We start from the raw sequence: 14544 nt of genomic DNA, 5'->3' as shown, positions 1-14544 counted from the left end.
ATTCACAATTACAGGCAAAGATTGACCCTTAAGCATTTCCCACAAACCAGTAGGCAAATTAGGAGCCCTTATCTTAAAGAAAATTGGGGAATGATGTATACTAGTTCTTTAGTAGAGATGATCTGTTTCAACAACATGGGAAATGTATCAGGCTCATAATCAAAACATAGACGTCCAAAAAGCATCCTAAATCGGCACTTGGACGTCCTAATCGTCAGGACGTCCAAGGGCCAGTAATCAAAACCGTCTTTCTGTATATCTAGCGAGGGGTTCCAGCCTCTGTGTGTCCAGAGCATGAGATGGGACTGGTGGATGTGTGCTTTGGGCAAGTTTTGGGCGTTCCCAAGGGCGGGTTAGACATGGGCATCTTGCAACGATAATCAAACGTTTTGCAAGACACCCTGGATAGAACTTAGACGTTTGGAAATAGAACTGTTTTACAAGGGTCCAAATGCCACAAAGGTGCCCAAACTGACCAGATGACAAGGTAAGAAGACACCCCCACACTTTTTCCCCCCTTCCACCACACACAAATGAGAGCATAAAAGTTCAAACCTGTTTCTAAAACAGCAGCATCTGGTATAGGGAAACCTAGTAGAGCTGCACACAAGCGTCTTAAGCAGCCTGGTGGGTGGGGTAGTAAACCTTGGAGAGGAGGACCCAGGCCCATAAGCCACTGTAATCACTACATTTATGGGAGAACGTATAAGCCCACCCAAAACCTACTTTAGTGCCATAAAGGTGCCACCTGCAGCCATAAGGTGCCACCCTGGACTATTATAACATCATCTACTTGGGAATACCTAAAAAAACCGTAAGAAAACTGCAAATAATTCAAAACACGGCTGTTCGCTTAATATTCGGACTAAAGAAAAGTGATCATGTTAGTCCCTTTTACAAACGGCTACACTGGTTACCAATCGAAGAAAGAATTCTATTCAAGTTCTCCTGCTTTTGCTATAAATTAATCTGGGGAATGGCCCCTAATTACCTCCTACCTCATTTTGAATTCTATTCCCTCATTAGATCTACCAGAAACAACAACCTGTTTGCATACCCGAAAATCTTTGGCTGCAGATATCGAACCTTCCTAGACAGAACTTTCAAGTTTCAAGCTGGTAGACAGCAATCATGGCTAGGCTATCTCATCGATACTGCTAGGTTGACCTACAGCATCTTCCGGAAAGAACTAAAGACCACTTTGTTTAAGAAATTCTTGTCCTAGCCAGACACTCTCACGCCAACATAACTTCAACACCTTATCCTGAATGTCTTCCTCACACTAGGTATCCACATTCCCTGTCTGCTAAAAATTCCTTCTTCATAATTGTATCATGATATTTCGCTGATGTTAGAATAATTTCAATTGTAAGATGTAAAATAGTTATTTATACATTACTTGTTGGAATATTCATATTTATCTCTATCTCTACCTCTCTCTTTATATTTTTATCTTTACTTTTCATTAATTGTTTCTTCAGGTACTTTAGTTAGATTGTGAGCCTTTGGGACAGTTAGGGAAATTTCCAAGTACCTATCTTATTTATTTTTATCTATTGTATCTTTTTAATGCATCATTTTTGTAAACCGCTTAGAAACCTCACGGTTATTACCGGTATATAAGAATTAAATTAAATTAAATAAGTGCTATTGGGGTGGTACATAGGAGGGTATGGTGGGTTTTGGGGTAAGGGGGTTATTGTGCGATAACAGCTAGCACCCTTTATGTGAAGTTCAGAGCAGTGCCCTCTAAGGCAGGGGTAGGGAACTCCGGTCCTCGAGAGCCGTATTCCAGTCGGGTTTTCAGGATTTCCCCAATGAATATGCAGGAGATCTATTTGCATGCACTGCTTTCAATGCATATTCACTGGGGAAATCCTGAAAACCCGACTGGAATACGGCTCTCGAGGACTGGAGTTCCCTACCCCTGCTCTAAGGTGTCCCATCGCTCAGTTGGGATGTCTATGTGGCCAGTCCATTACTCTGCTGGCCCCAACCACCTGCAAAAGTTCAGGATTAGGATGTTTTCAACATGGATGGTTTTCTGATCGAAAATGGGGTATAAAGTTAGACGTTCTGGCAGCCTAGAAGTCCCGGTGGCCAAGACGTCTAAGCAGATGGTTTTTTAAAAAAATTATATTTGGACATCCAGCAGTTTGCCATTCGAAAATGGCCTATTTTTGTTCCTCCAACTTTGGATGTTCAGCAATAAATGTCCAAGGGCTCCTTTTACGAAGGTGCACGAACCATTTTAGCACGCGCTAGCCGAAAATCTACCGCCTGCTCAAAAGGAGGCAGTAGCGGCTAGCGCACGCGGCTTCGTAAAAGGAACCCTAAGTTGGACTTAGATGGGGTTTTTGTTGTTTTTTTTTTTTTTTTCAAAAATGGTCTTCCGTGTCTTTGCATGCTGTTTGGAACCAAAAATGGCTGGGAGAAATCCAACAACTCCTCCGATGTCTTCTTCGAATAAGACTGTGCTCCATGCGATAAGAGAAACTGGGGTCATGAGAGAAAGTAGCTTTTTCCCATCATCAGCCCCACTGGGCCTAATTGCTAACACCTGCTAGTGCCAGGTCATTCATAGTGCAACCTGCTCCCTCTGAAAGCTGATTAATTCTTTGGAGCGGGGTGTTTGTTTAAGCTAACATGGCTCTTTTCCTGTGATATGGAGGCGGCCATGGGGAAAGAACATTGGCTGAATCCTCTGCTGTGCCTATTTGAGTGTGAGTGTGTGTGGGAGGGGGGGTTTCCTTTTAAGTGCAGAGCAGACAAGCAATAGGCAGGCACAAACCTTTTTGATTATATGTAGTAATGCAAACACAGACTGGAAACACATTTACCGCTCCCTAGACAGAATGAAGGAGCTTGCTCAATATCGGGGGTGCTCAGGACTCACTGGCACTCGCACTCGCACAGATGGCTGGCTACTATGAGTGGAGAGGTCTGGCCTTTAAAGTAATAACAAATAAAGATGGTGATTGGTTCCTTTGCTGTTATCTGTAAGAAGGGAATGGTTGGTTTGAAAGATGCATGCATACTTTCAACTTGCAAACCAGCAGCCAAGAACTGAAGTGAAAAGAGCGTTTGAGACGGGACAGAAGTTTTGCATTGGAATTGGGCTTTGCATCAGGCGGGGGGACTGACAGGCCACAGCATTGCATCCGTTTTTCAAGTGAACTGCACAACTGTCTTTAGGGTTACCAGATGCGTGGATTTACCCGGGTGTCCGGACAGTTTCCTGGACTGGGTTTTAGACTCACTCTCTCCAGTCCAGCCCCCAGCCCAGAATCAGGTTTGGCTCTCATGAGTCTCCCCTGTCCCTTGTACCTTCTCTGATGCTGCAATTTAAAAACTTCAGGCAGCTGGCAGCGTTAGCAATGTGATCCTTCTGCCGTCGGCCTGCCCCAGAAGCCTTCACTCTGCAGCACTTCCTGTTCCCGTGTACGTAGGACGCTGCAGAATGAAGACTTCCAGTGTAGGGTCATGAAATGGTTAACTGTTGTTTGAAATACTGCTCTGGCCTACATAGCTGGAAACAGTGTACAATCTGCTGACATCATCTGCTTGAAATGTATGTCCCTGCCTTACCACATTGTAAGCTAAATAGATAAGAGTTAGAGCCATGATATACCCTGCCCTCCTAAACATGTAACAGTTAAAACTGCAAGGCTTAGATAAGCAGGTAAATGAACTAGCTTCCTATAGGACTATAAGTTGTATCCCTGAACCTATTGCAAGTGCTGGCTTAGGACCAATAATAATTGTAGAAAAGTTATAGAAGTAACAAATGAGAAGTTGTAGATTTTGCATATATTAGTTTGCATATGTTTAGTGAAAAGGGCAATATCTTCTATAATCACAGTTCAAAGTGACAAGGATATATTATGGAGGAGTAACAAGTGGTCGTTTTTAGTTTACCATTAGCACGAGTTAATTTATTCACCGCTGAGGATCATTAAAGAGATCATACCATCCGATACAGATAAGTTTTTTGTTTCTAAGTTTTATTTTATTTCACGTTATTTTTTAAGCTTTTCGGATGGTTTTTCGGATGGTAAAGGGGACAGTGAAAACGATGATGGTCCCCTAATGAACCCCAGTTTGGTGTTATCACCAGTCAAGGGTTCAGGGTCTGAGTTATTCACAATTCTTATTAATATATTTAAGATTATTACACTTTGAACTGTGATTATAGAAGATATTGGATTATTTTGAATATCACAGTGTTATCATTAACATCTCTCTATATTTAAGTGACTAGTGAAAAGGGCATAAAAGTCTGTGCATTTCCTGTTTCTGGCACTCTTGTAAGCAGGCTGCTCACTGCACAAGAGTCCGGCATGCTGTAAATAAAACTCTAGTACTTTTTTCACGCCTCTGACTTTGTGTGTCCAAGTGACCTTTCACCAGGGCAGGCTGATGGCAGAAGGATCATGTCACTAGCGCTGCCAGCTGCCCAAAGTTTTTTAATTTCAGTGCCAGAGAAGGCACTAGGGGCAGGGGAGATTCACAAAAGCCATGGCTCAGGTGTGCCGGGAAGGGGGGGGGTCGGAGAGAGAGAGGCTTTTTAGGGGTGAAACTAGCTACAGGCAGAGCTGCCCCAGCAGGGCACTGTTGGTGGGACAGGAGGTGGGGGCGAGGTCAAGTGTCATATTTTTTGACTTAGCAAATATGGTAACCCTATCTCTCATACTAGGCAATCAGTGCAGTGAGCCACATAGACAGAAAAATTTATCAGGCTTGATGAGGACCACAAGTTTGGAATACTGTGCAGTGTGTCTGGCAGTACAAACATAGTGCCATGGAAAGCATCAGGTTTTACTGAGTAGCACTACCTAGCTGTGTTCTTGAGGGTGAAAGGTGGAGGAGTAGGACTGGTAGGGGGCAGGTATAGGTGGGGCCAGGAGCGGGGTCATGCGTCCTCTTTTGTCTTCACAAATATGGTAGTCCTAGGGGCTTCCCAAACCTGTCCTTTTGATCTCACAGCTCATCGGGTTTGCAGCATATCCACAATGAACAAATTGCCATATACTGGGTTTCCAATATATGCAAATTCATTTCAGGCATATTCTTTGGGGGAAGCTTGAAAACCAGCCTGGCTGTGAAACCAGGACAACCCCCACCCCCCCCAACAAAATCAATTGATGTTCCATATGGAGAATCTCATCCCCCACACACCAAGGCAGAATTTAATTTACTACTCAGACAGCCATAATGAAAAGCTCCCTTACACCATGGTAACTGCTTCAATTCCTACTAGCATGGTACTCACCGTTCAAACTGCTCTGTCCTCATTTTTTTCACCACATTGAGGTAGAGGTTCAGTGTAATGCAACATACCCAGGCCAGCGCACTCCAATCTGGGAAGAAAATACAACATCAGATCAGAAGAATTCACCAGGGAGAATCGGTCAGACAGTGACTGGAAGTTCCTCAAAAATAACGGGCCTTTGTCAATATTGCTCCTAAACTACGGGATTGAATGTTTGCCTCATCTAATCTCATCGTGACACAGTATGCATTTACTAAAAGTCCTCTTAGTCTTGCAAATGTATACGAGTCCACATGGACAAAGAACAGCATAAATGACCCCCTCTACTTTGCAGTTAGAATAGTGGAGTATCTCATATTTCTCACCAGACCCTGGATGTATAAAGAATTTTGCTTTCAAGTTAACATTTCAAACAGTGCAGTTGTAGCAGGGGAAATGTCCGCAAACAATATCATTCCTCAGGGACATCAGTAAACAGGATGGTGCTAAAATGCCTTTCAGATTATTTATTTATGCAGTTTTCTATACCATTCTCCCAGGGGAGCTCAGAAGGGTTTACATGAATTGATTCAGGTACTCAAGCATTTACCTTATCTGTCCCAGTGGGGCAATGGGGGGATTAAGTGACTTGCCCAAGGTCACATGGAGCAGTGTGGGTTTGAACCCACAACCTCAGGGTGCTGAGGCTGTAGCTTTAACCACTGCACCACTCTAGAAATCAAAATATAGCAAAAATGAGCCAAGTAAAGGACAATCCAGCCATTGTGACATCACTGATTAAATTGGCTCTTATTGGTGGAATGAGGCATTGTGATGTCACAATCTCAGCTCTGGTTACCAGAGACAGAAACTTTTCACATTATTTAGCTTTCTCTACTGTTCTCCCAGGGGAGCTCAGAAGGGTTTACATGAATTGATTCAGGTACTCAAGCATTTACCTTATCTGTCCCAGTGGGGCAATGGGGGGATTAAGTGACTTGCCCAGGGTCACAAGGAGCAGTGTGGGTTTGAACCCACAACCCCAGGGTGCAGAGGCTGTAGCTTTAACCACTGTGTCACTCTAGAAATCAAAATGTAGTAAAAGTGAGCCACATGTAGGACAATGAAGCCATTGTGACATCATTGATGAGGCTGGCTCTTATTGGTGGAATGAGGCATTGTGACATCACAGTATCAGCTCTGGTTACCAGAGACAGAAACTTTTCACACTATTTATTCAGTTTTCTATACCGTTCTCCCAGGGGAGCTCAGAAGGGTTTACATGAATTTATTCAGGTACTCAAGCATTTTTCCCTGTCTGTCCCGGTGGGCTCACAAGCTATCTAATGTACCTGGGGCAATGGGGGGATTAAGTGACTTGCCCAGGGTCACAAGAAGCAGCATGGGATTTGAACCCACAGCCTCAGGGTGCGGAGGCTGTAGCTTTAACCACTGCACCACACTCTTCTAAAAGTGATCAGTAATTCTTTATCATTAAAATATACCATACCATACAATTTTCTTCTATACTGCAAATTTCAGCTAGGATTCAATGTGGTTTACAATAGGATTAAGAACCGAGGACATGAACATTGAATGAAAGATAGGAGGAAGCTCCTGAGATTTTGCTAACGGTCCAAGGAGAAAAGGTGGATCTTAAGTTTCTTCCTGAAGATGTAATACTGGCACGGTTGTCGAAGGTGGAGAGGAAGACCATGCCATATCTTGGGTCCCAGGTACGCGTCGGTTGAGTCATGCAGCTTCTTTCTAAGTATACATTGTGACTACTGCCAGTGTGTCCTCATGAACTCTCACTAGCAGGCCACTATGTTTTCCACAAAGTTGAGTAGAGCCAGGTCAAAGTTTTATTGTTGTCAGAATGCACCGTTAGTCCATTAACATTGCACACCAGGATTTCTCCCACTTTTACCCTGGGGTTTTCAGTTCAAGCAAAAAAAAACTCCAAAAGGACCCCCCCACAAACACACAATGCCCTGGTTTCTATGGGCATGGCCTGATTCACCCAACATCCTTTGGCCACCAGATGTCAGGTGTTTCAGGAAGTCTCCCATTTGTTTCTCAGTGCTCGTAAAAGGCAACTTCCCCTCCCCCACCGGAATTCTCCTGAGTCAGGGAAAGCTTTGGCTCTGCATAGCTTCTCTCGTTTCTACACCTCCCCCCAAACTTGTTCCTGGAGAAGATCAGGTTGCCAGCAGGTTTCCTAAGACATGGAATATAAGCTGTTTTATCTCCTAACATAGGAGATGGCTTGAGCACTGGGAATGTTTCATCAGTGTGTGCAGTGTGTCTCCCACAGCGTGAAGGGGGAGGGGTGGGAGGCTAGTTTGTACCGTTGGTGTGTCCTTGCATTGAGGAAGGCGTGCATAACTGTGCTAAATCCTGCGGAGTTATCACCATTGATGGCTTAGTGGACCATGCAGGCTCTCCTGTATTGTATTCTTCTCTTCATGTAGAGCCAATATAACTCCTTCAAGAGTGGAGAGAAGCTTTCATATTTGCCCTTTGGAACATCAATCTAGCTGCTGTGTTTTGGAGCAATTGTAATCTTTTCTAATCGTATTCTGCAATACTGATGTATAAAGAGTTGCAGTAATCCAGGGATGGGAGGAGGACCACTTGTGCAGATGTTCTGAAGTTGGACTGGCTCAACACTGATCTGATCGCTCTTAATTGCCTGAGCCTGAAGAAGAATTTCCTGACCAATGTGTTTATTTGGTCAGTACAGGTGAGATCTGAATTGAGGATCACCCCAGAACCTAGATGATTGGCCGATATTTTCTAAGGATTTATATGATTTCATGAGATAGTAGTAGCAAGTCCTTTTTTAATGCAATTTGCTAGCTAGCCCCTTTCATAAAATCTGGAAGACATTTCTTTAGTTTGTTTCTTCATATCTAGAGGTTCAGCATATATCCTCTTAACTCTCAGAAAAGCAAAATTGGTTTCAAAAGTGATGGCCGAAATATAAACAACCTGCACTATGCAGATGATACAAGGCTTATCACCAGCAGCAAAGAAGACATGAAGTATCCACTGAGAAAAATCAAAGCCTAAAGTCATAACATGGGATTAGAACATAAACAAAACGAAGCTCCATGAAGGCGACAAAATTGAAGTTGCAAAGTATTTCAATCTCCTGGGCTATTTCGTAAACAAAGAAGCAATTAGCAGAGAAGAAATACTTTGCAGAATAGCACTTAGTCGCTCTTCAATGAAGAGTCTCAACAAATTGTTCAAATGCAAGGAAATAACACTTCAAATGAAGATCAGACTTGTCCACGCACTCATTTTCTCAGTAGTCCATTACGGATGCAAAAGCTGGACACTACAGAAACATGACAGAACGAAGACTGACTCATTTGAGCTTTGGTGCTAGAGAAGGATTTTATGTGTGTCATGGATTGCCAGAAGAACTAACAAATCGATTCTAGAAGAGATCAAACTGGTTATATCACTCGAAGCCCACATGATGAAGTTATAGCTGTCTTATTTTGGTCATTCTGTCAGAAGAGAGAGATCACTAGAGAAGGACATCATATTTGGGAAGATCGAAGGAACTAGGCAAATAGGATGACCTACAATCAGATGGCTGAGCATGTTGAAAACAACCATGGGGGGCAGCAGCATTGAGAAGGTTGAAGTCTTGGCCACAATGGCGGCAGCATTGAGACGGTGTCTCTAGAGAGATCTGCTGGAGGAACTTGCTATTTACCTACAAAGCCGTGATGCCTCATTCAAAATGCAAGGGGTACTTTGGGGCCCATCCTGTGTGGAACACTGTCAAAGGTTTTGCTAAAATCTAAATATACCACATCTAGCACACTTCCTCTATCCAATTCTCTGGTCACCCAGTTAAAGTGATCAGATTTGTCTGACAATACCTGCCTCTAGTAAATCTGTACCTGCCTCTAGTATCCCCTCCACCGCACCAGATAGGGCTATCCCCTCCACTATCTAGAAAACTGAATAAGCCAAATTATTATAGAATGTTACACAGAAAAATCATGCTAACAGAATACCACAGTCAAACATGACAGGAGTAGTGTTAGCGGAGTGCAACTAAGGCAACTGCCCCCTGGTCAGCTGAAAGCTAAAGAAGCATGCCTGGGCTTTGTGGTCCCCAGTTATGTCTAACACCAGCTCTTGCAGGATACATATTTCAAATCTGATATACAGTATTCTAATCATAAAATTGAAAATAAAATTATTTTTTTCTACCTTTAGTTGTCTCATCATTTTATTCTTCAAATCATGTTGGTCTCTGTTTTCTTTTGTCTTCTCTTAACATTTGCCAGGGTTTCCTGACCATTTGAAATTTCTTCTCTCTCCATGCTCATCATCCATCTTCTATCTCTGTGTATGTATTATTCCCCATGTTCAGCATCTCCCTGTCTATGCCTCCTATAGGTCCCTTTTAGTATTTCCCCTGTGCTCATCTCCCTGCCTTTATCATCTCAGCATTCTATGATCCCCTCCTCCTGTGTATAGTATCACTCCTCTATATCCCCCCTGTCCAGCATCTTCCTTCTGCGTTCTTATTCTCCCCCATGTCTAGCCATCTTCTCTGTGTCCATAAACCCTCCCATGTCTAGCATTACCCCTCCATGTCCATATACCATCCCCATGCAGCATTTCCCTTTTTGTCCCTGTTCCTATGCTCCCATGCATGCCCACCATCACCCCTCATATCTCCCTGTGTCCTGCTTCTCTCCTCTCTTACTCCCTTACACCAATGTGTCTCTCACATTCTCTCTTTCCTTCCTCCCTCCGCTAGGTTCACTATTTCACTCACTCTTCCTTCATCCCCTTGGTTCAGCTTTTCTCTTTCCCTATCCTTATCTTTCTTCCATCCTGCAGGTCCTTCACCTCTCTCCCTTCCCTTCAGTGCCCAGGTGTAGGTCTGGCACCTATCCCTTCCCTCCAGCTCCACTCCACCCACCACATGGGCCCAGCACCTGTTTCCCTCCCCCCCACCCCAGACCAGATCTGGCAACTGTCTCCCTTCCCTTCAGCTTCAGCCAGTCCAGCAGCCCAAGCAACCTCCTCCCCCCTTTGCGGGTGCAGCAGCACCTCCCTCTCACAAGTCCAGCAGCTCCCCTCCCTCTCTGTCATGAGTCCAAAAGCCCCCCACCCTCGCACCCTCCCTCCCTGCCTTCTGATCGCGGGTGGCAAAAAAAAAAAAATCCAAAACAACAAAACTGCGACTCTCCTGGGTCAGCCCCTTCACGCCTACCAGCCTCTTAAAAGCTTCGTGCACGCAGCACTGCTCTGGAACCTTCTTGCCACCAAGTCCCTCCTTCTGATGTAACCTCTGAAGGAGGGAGAGATAGAGATGCCAGACTGTGGGAAGGAGAGGATAAAGATCCCAGACCATAGGAGGGGGAAGGGGAAAGGCAGATGTCAGACCATAGGAGAGGGAAAGAGGGAGGAGATGGTACACAGTGATGGAGGGGAAGGGGAGAGAGAGAGAGAGGAGATAGTGTGAATGGATAGATGAGAAGGGAAGACATAGAAAAGTAGGTAAGGAGGAAGCAGAAAAATAGATGAAATTTGAAAAAAGTTAATGTCAAAGATAGATGTAGGGTAGAAAGTTAAGGAGAGAAAAACAGCAAATGGATAAGGTGGCCCTGGAAACAGAGTTAAGAGCACAGACAGTAGGAAGTGCAACCAGAGTCTGGGAAAAGATGAGTAGACAAATAAAATCATCAGACAACAAAGGTAGGAAAAATTATTTTCTTTTCAATTTAGTGATTGAAATGTGTTAGTTTTCAGAATTTACATTTACTATTTATATTTTGCACTGGTGTTGTACTGCATGCAGAGCCTGGCATCTTAGGGTTTTGTTTGTGTATATTAGGACTTTTAGTTTGTGGTGCTGTATTTGCATAGGGTTTATCTGTGTTTTGCACATATGACCAAGACCAGGTGTTCTGGTAGGAATGAATGTTGGCAGTTTGTCCAGGTTTGGGAAGGCCCCGAGCTCAGGGCTGTAACTGGAGAGCCTCTGCGCATGCATGGATATTGACGTGATGATATCACACCCAAGCGCACATGAGTGTGATGTCATCGTCTCGGAGCTGGGGGAAGCAGAATGGGGCCAGGCTGAAGGTGGAACAGGGCAGTGCCATGTGTCCTCTTTTTTTAAAGAGGAAATCTGGTAACCCTATGTGCTATGATTGGCTTTTGCACTCTTGTGGCCTCCCTGAAATTCAGCCATGTTTCACAGCTCCTGTTCAACTCACAGGCACCAACGCTTCCTTCTTTACTTTGTCTTACAGGGCCTTTTCTGTTGTACAATCACTGCACGCTGATCACAATGACAGGCTGGATTGATCCTCTGTTCCTTCCCCATGCTACCCATCTTGACCTACAACTGATGCTCTTCCAGCACTCATCTTCCTTATCCAGGGGTAAGTTCTGCATCTACAAGAGATTCCTTGATCGAACGCTATCATTCCAAGCAGGCAAATGGAACAAACTTTTAACCTATTTCAAACGCACTTTCTTATCAAACTTTCAGGAAGTCAATCAAAACTTATCTCTTTGACAAATTTCTCTGACTCCACTCCTGCCTTGATGCATTCCTAAAACACTCCCTGATTAACTCGATTAATCTTAACATGCCAATGTAATTTCAAACGTTTTTTGTATTATCGCGGTCTGTACACAGTTTCTTCCTCTGTAAACTGCTCTGAACTATTTGTGGTATTGCGGTATATAAAAATAAAGTTATTATTGGTTTGTTTTTTTGGGGGGGGGGTTTATATCCCCTTGCCTTAATTTTAAGAATTTATCAGGAATGCTTACAGACTTTCTTTTGCAAGAGGTAGCCAACAATTTAAGGGCTCTTTTTACAAAGCCATGCTAAGGCCTTAATGCGCGGAATAGCGTGCGCTAAATTGCCCCGCTACCGCCTACTTTTGAGCAGGCGGTAGATTTCCGATGCGTGCACTAAAACCGCTAGCGCGGCTTTGTAAAAGGAGCCCTAAATTCCTTCCAAAAAAAGGGATTAAAGGAGTCAAGATTGGAATGATCTTCCATTTCTTTTAAGGAGTTCCGGCTCACTCCAATTTTTGCGCAAATCTTTAAAAACTACTTTATTTGCTAAACAATTTGAAAATTCATTTCCCAAAATTCAGTCTTATTTTTTATGGTTTTTATTTAAGTTAATTATTGTAAACCGAGTCTAGCTTTCTTAGAATGATGACTCGGTTTATAAAGATAAGCCTTAGATTAGATTAGATTAGATTAGAGCTTATTTCAGTCATTTGATGACTTTCAGAGGGTTCATAGACAACGGCGCGAAAGACAAAGGCGCGCCCGGACAATTGAGCGCAGCGCGGAGGTGCGCGCCGCTCTAAATTACTTTTTTTAGGGGGGGAACCCCGCCACTTTACTTAATAGACATCGCGCCGGCGTTATGGGGGGTTTGGGGGTTGTAACCCTCCCCATTTTACTGTAAACTTAACTTTTTCCCTAAAAACAGGGAAAAAGTGAAGTTTTCAGTAAAATGTGGGGGGTTACAACCCCCCACACCCCCCCACAATGCCCCCACAACGTGGCGCGATGTTTATTAAGTAAAGTGGGGGGGTTCCCCCCCACGCCCCCCCGTCAGAGCCCTAAAAACAGTAATTTAGAGCGGCGCGCACCTCCGCGCTGCGCTCAATTGTCTGGGCGCGCCTTTGTCCCGGCGCGCTTTTGACCTGACACCCTTTCAGAGAGAAGGTTTTGTGGAGCTTTACTACTCTTCAGTACAAATAGGGCCTTTATTTTTCTGCCTAAAATATGAACTGCCATAAACATGGTAGAGAACACCAAGAGAAGAGAATCGCTTCTTACTTTTAGCAATCAGCTATATGGGTTACGTATCTGCAATGATGATTAGGTTCATCGAGCTCTTATGAAGTATTGAGAATCTACTCGACACTCCTCAAGGAAATTACATGTCCTTCTCAGGAAAGCTCTTACAATCTAAATTATAATTACTCTTACCCAGCAACAGCTACGTAATCTGAAGCAGTGGGAAGTGATATGACTTACACTGAGTTACTGGCAGTGCTGGGAACATGAACACTAGGAAGAGGAATTCCCCTAAGTCTCAGATTCAGGAGGTAATTTGATCACATATCATCTAGGTAGAGAGAGGAAGAAGTTATCTATTTGTGGCCTAATTCATAAAAGCTCACAAAAAAAAACCCAGGAACGCTCCCTCCAACTCCTACTGTTAAAACAACCCCACAAAAAAAACACCACTTGTATGAAAAGGAACAAAAATATTCATCAGTTTGCAAAGATACATCTGATTTAATATTTAAGAAAAGCATCTCGGTGTTCTGGAAACTTCGCACCATTAAGAAGTACTTTGATGAAGCCTCTTTTCGTTTGTTAGTTCAATCTTACATTCTGAGTATTCTTGACTATTTGTAACATCATATATTTGGGTGTTTTCAAGAAAATTGAAGGTGGTCCAGAATACGGCTGTTCGCCTCATTTTTGGCCTAAAAAAATGGAAGCATGTTACCCCCCCCCCCCCCCCCTTTTATCAAAAGCTCCATTGGCTGCCATTGGAATCCAGAGTCTTGTTTAAGTTTTCATGTATCTGCTATAAAGCAGTATTTGGCATGCTACCAGGCTATCTTATCCCTCATTTTACTCTGAGTTACACTAACAAGAGTTCTCAAAGAGTACACTTGTTTGCATATCCCTCAATAAAATCCTGTCATTACAAAAGGTTCCTTGAGAAAACCTTCTCTTTTCAGGCTTGCCAACATTGTGTAAGAAGCTTCCTCTTATCTTGATTTTAGAAAACAAGATACAAACACAACTATTTAACAGGCTGGGTTCTTAATTGTATCTTATTGTTTAACTTAATATCTTTTATCCTATTTTAAACTGTTTGTATTTTCTCCTATATTGTATGCATTGAACTTGTCAAATCTTAGATGATTTGTGTTGTGTGTATTATGCTTAATTGCTGTGAACTGCCTAGAACTTACGGGTATGGCGGTATATAAAAATAAACTATTATTATTATTATTATAATTCAAAGCATAACAAATGCAAACTATTGTTGACATCCTAAAAAGAGGGGAAAAGACCTCAGACACCCCTCAATGGCAAAATAATAAATACTGCCTCTAATATAGAGTTACTTTGGTCACAGGTCAAAAAAATCCTTAAATCCAATTTACAGTATGATCCTTATCTAATATAATAAAACGCTAGGCCGCGCATGCGCACTTCCTATGTGTGCGCCGGTTTTCCATGAGCTG

The 14544-nt window shown here is 43.2% G+C and overlaps 1 protein-coding gene across 6 annotated transcripts in view; it reads right to left on the bottom strand.

Moving 5' to 3' along the window:
• The window catches only part of LOC117363042 (cyclic AMP receptor-like protein A), a 646660-nt gene that overhangs the window by 399168 nt on the left and 232948 nt on the right, over positions 1-14544 (bottom strand). For all 6 annotated transcript variants that reach the window (XM_033950231.1, XM_033950230.1, XM_033950233.1 and 3 more), the window contains one exon: positions 5273-5360. In XM_033950231.1, the coding sequence (XP_033806122.1) occupies positions 5273-5360 (88 nt within the window). The remainder of the gene's footprint in view (positions 1-5272; positions 5361-14544) is intronic.

The sequence above is a fragment of the Geotrypetes seraphini genome, chromosome 6, assembly GCF_902459505.1.
Source record: "Geotrypetes seraphini chromosome 6, aGeoSer1.1, whole genome shotgun sequence".
NCBI lineage: Eukaryota > Metazoa > Chordata > Amphibia > Gymnophiona > Dermophiidae > Geotrypetes > Geotrypetes seraphini.
Note: the sequence above shows the minus strand (reverse complement) of the source record. Positions and strands in the feature narration are given on the sequence as shown.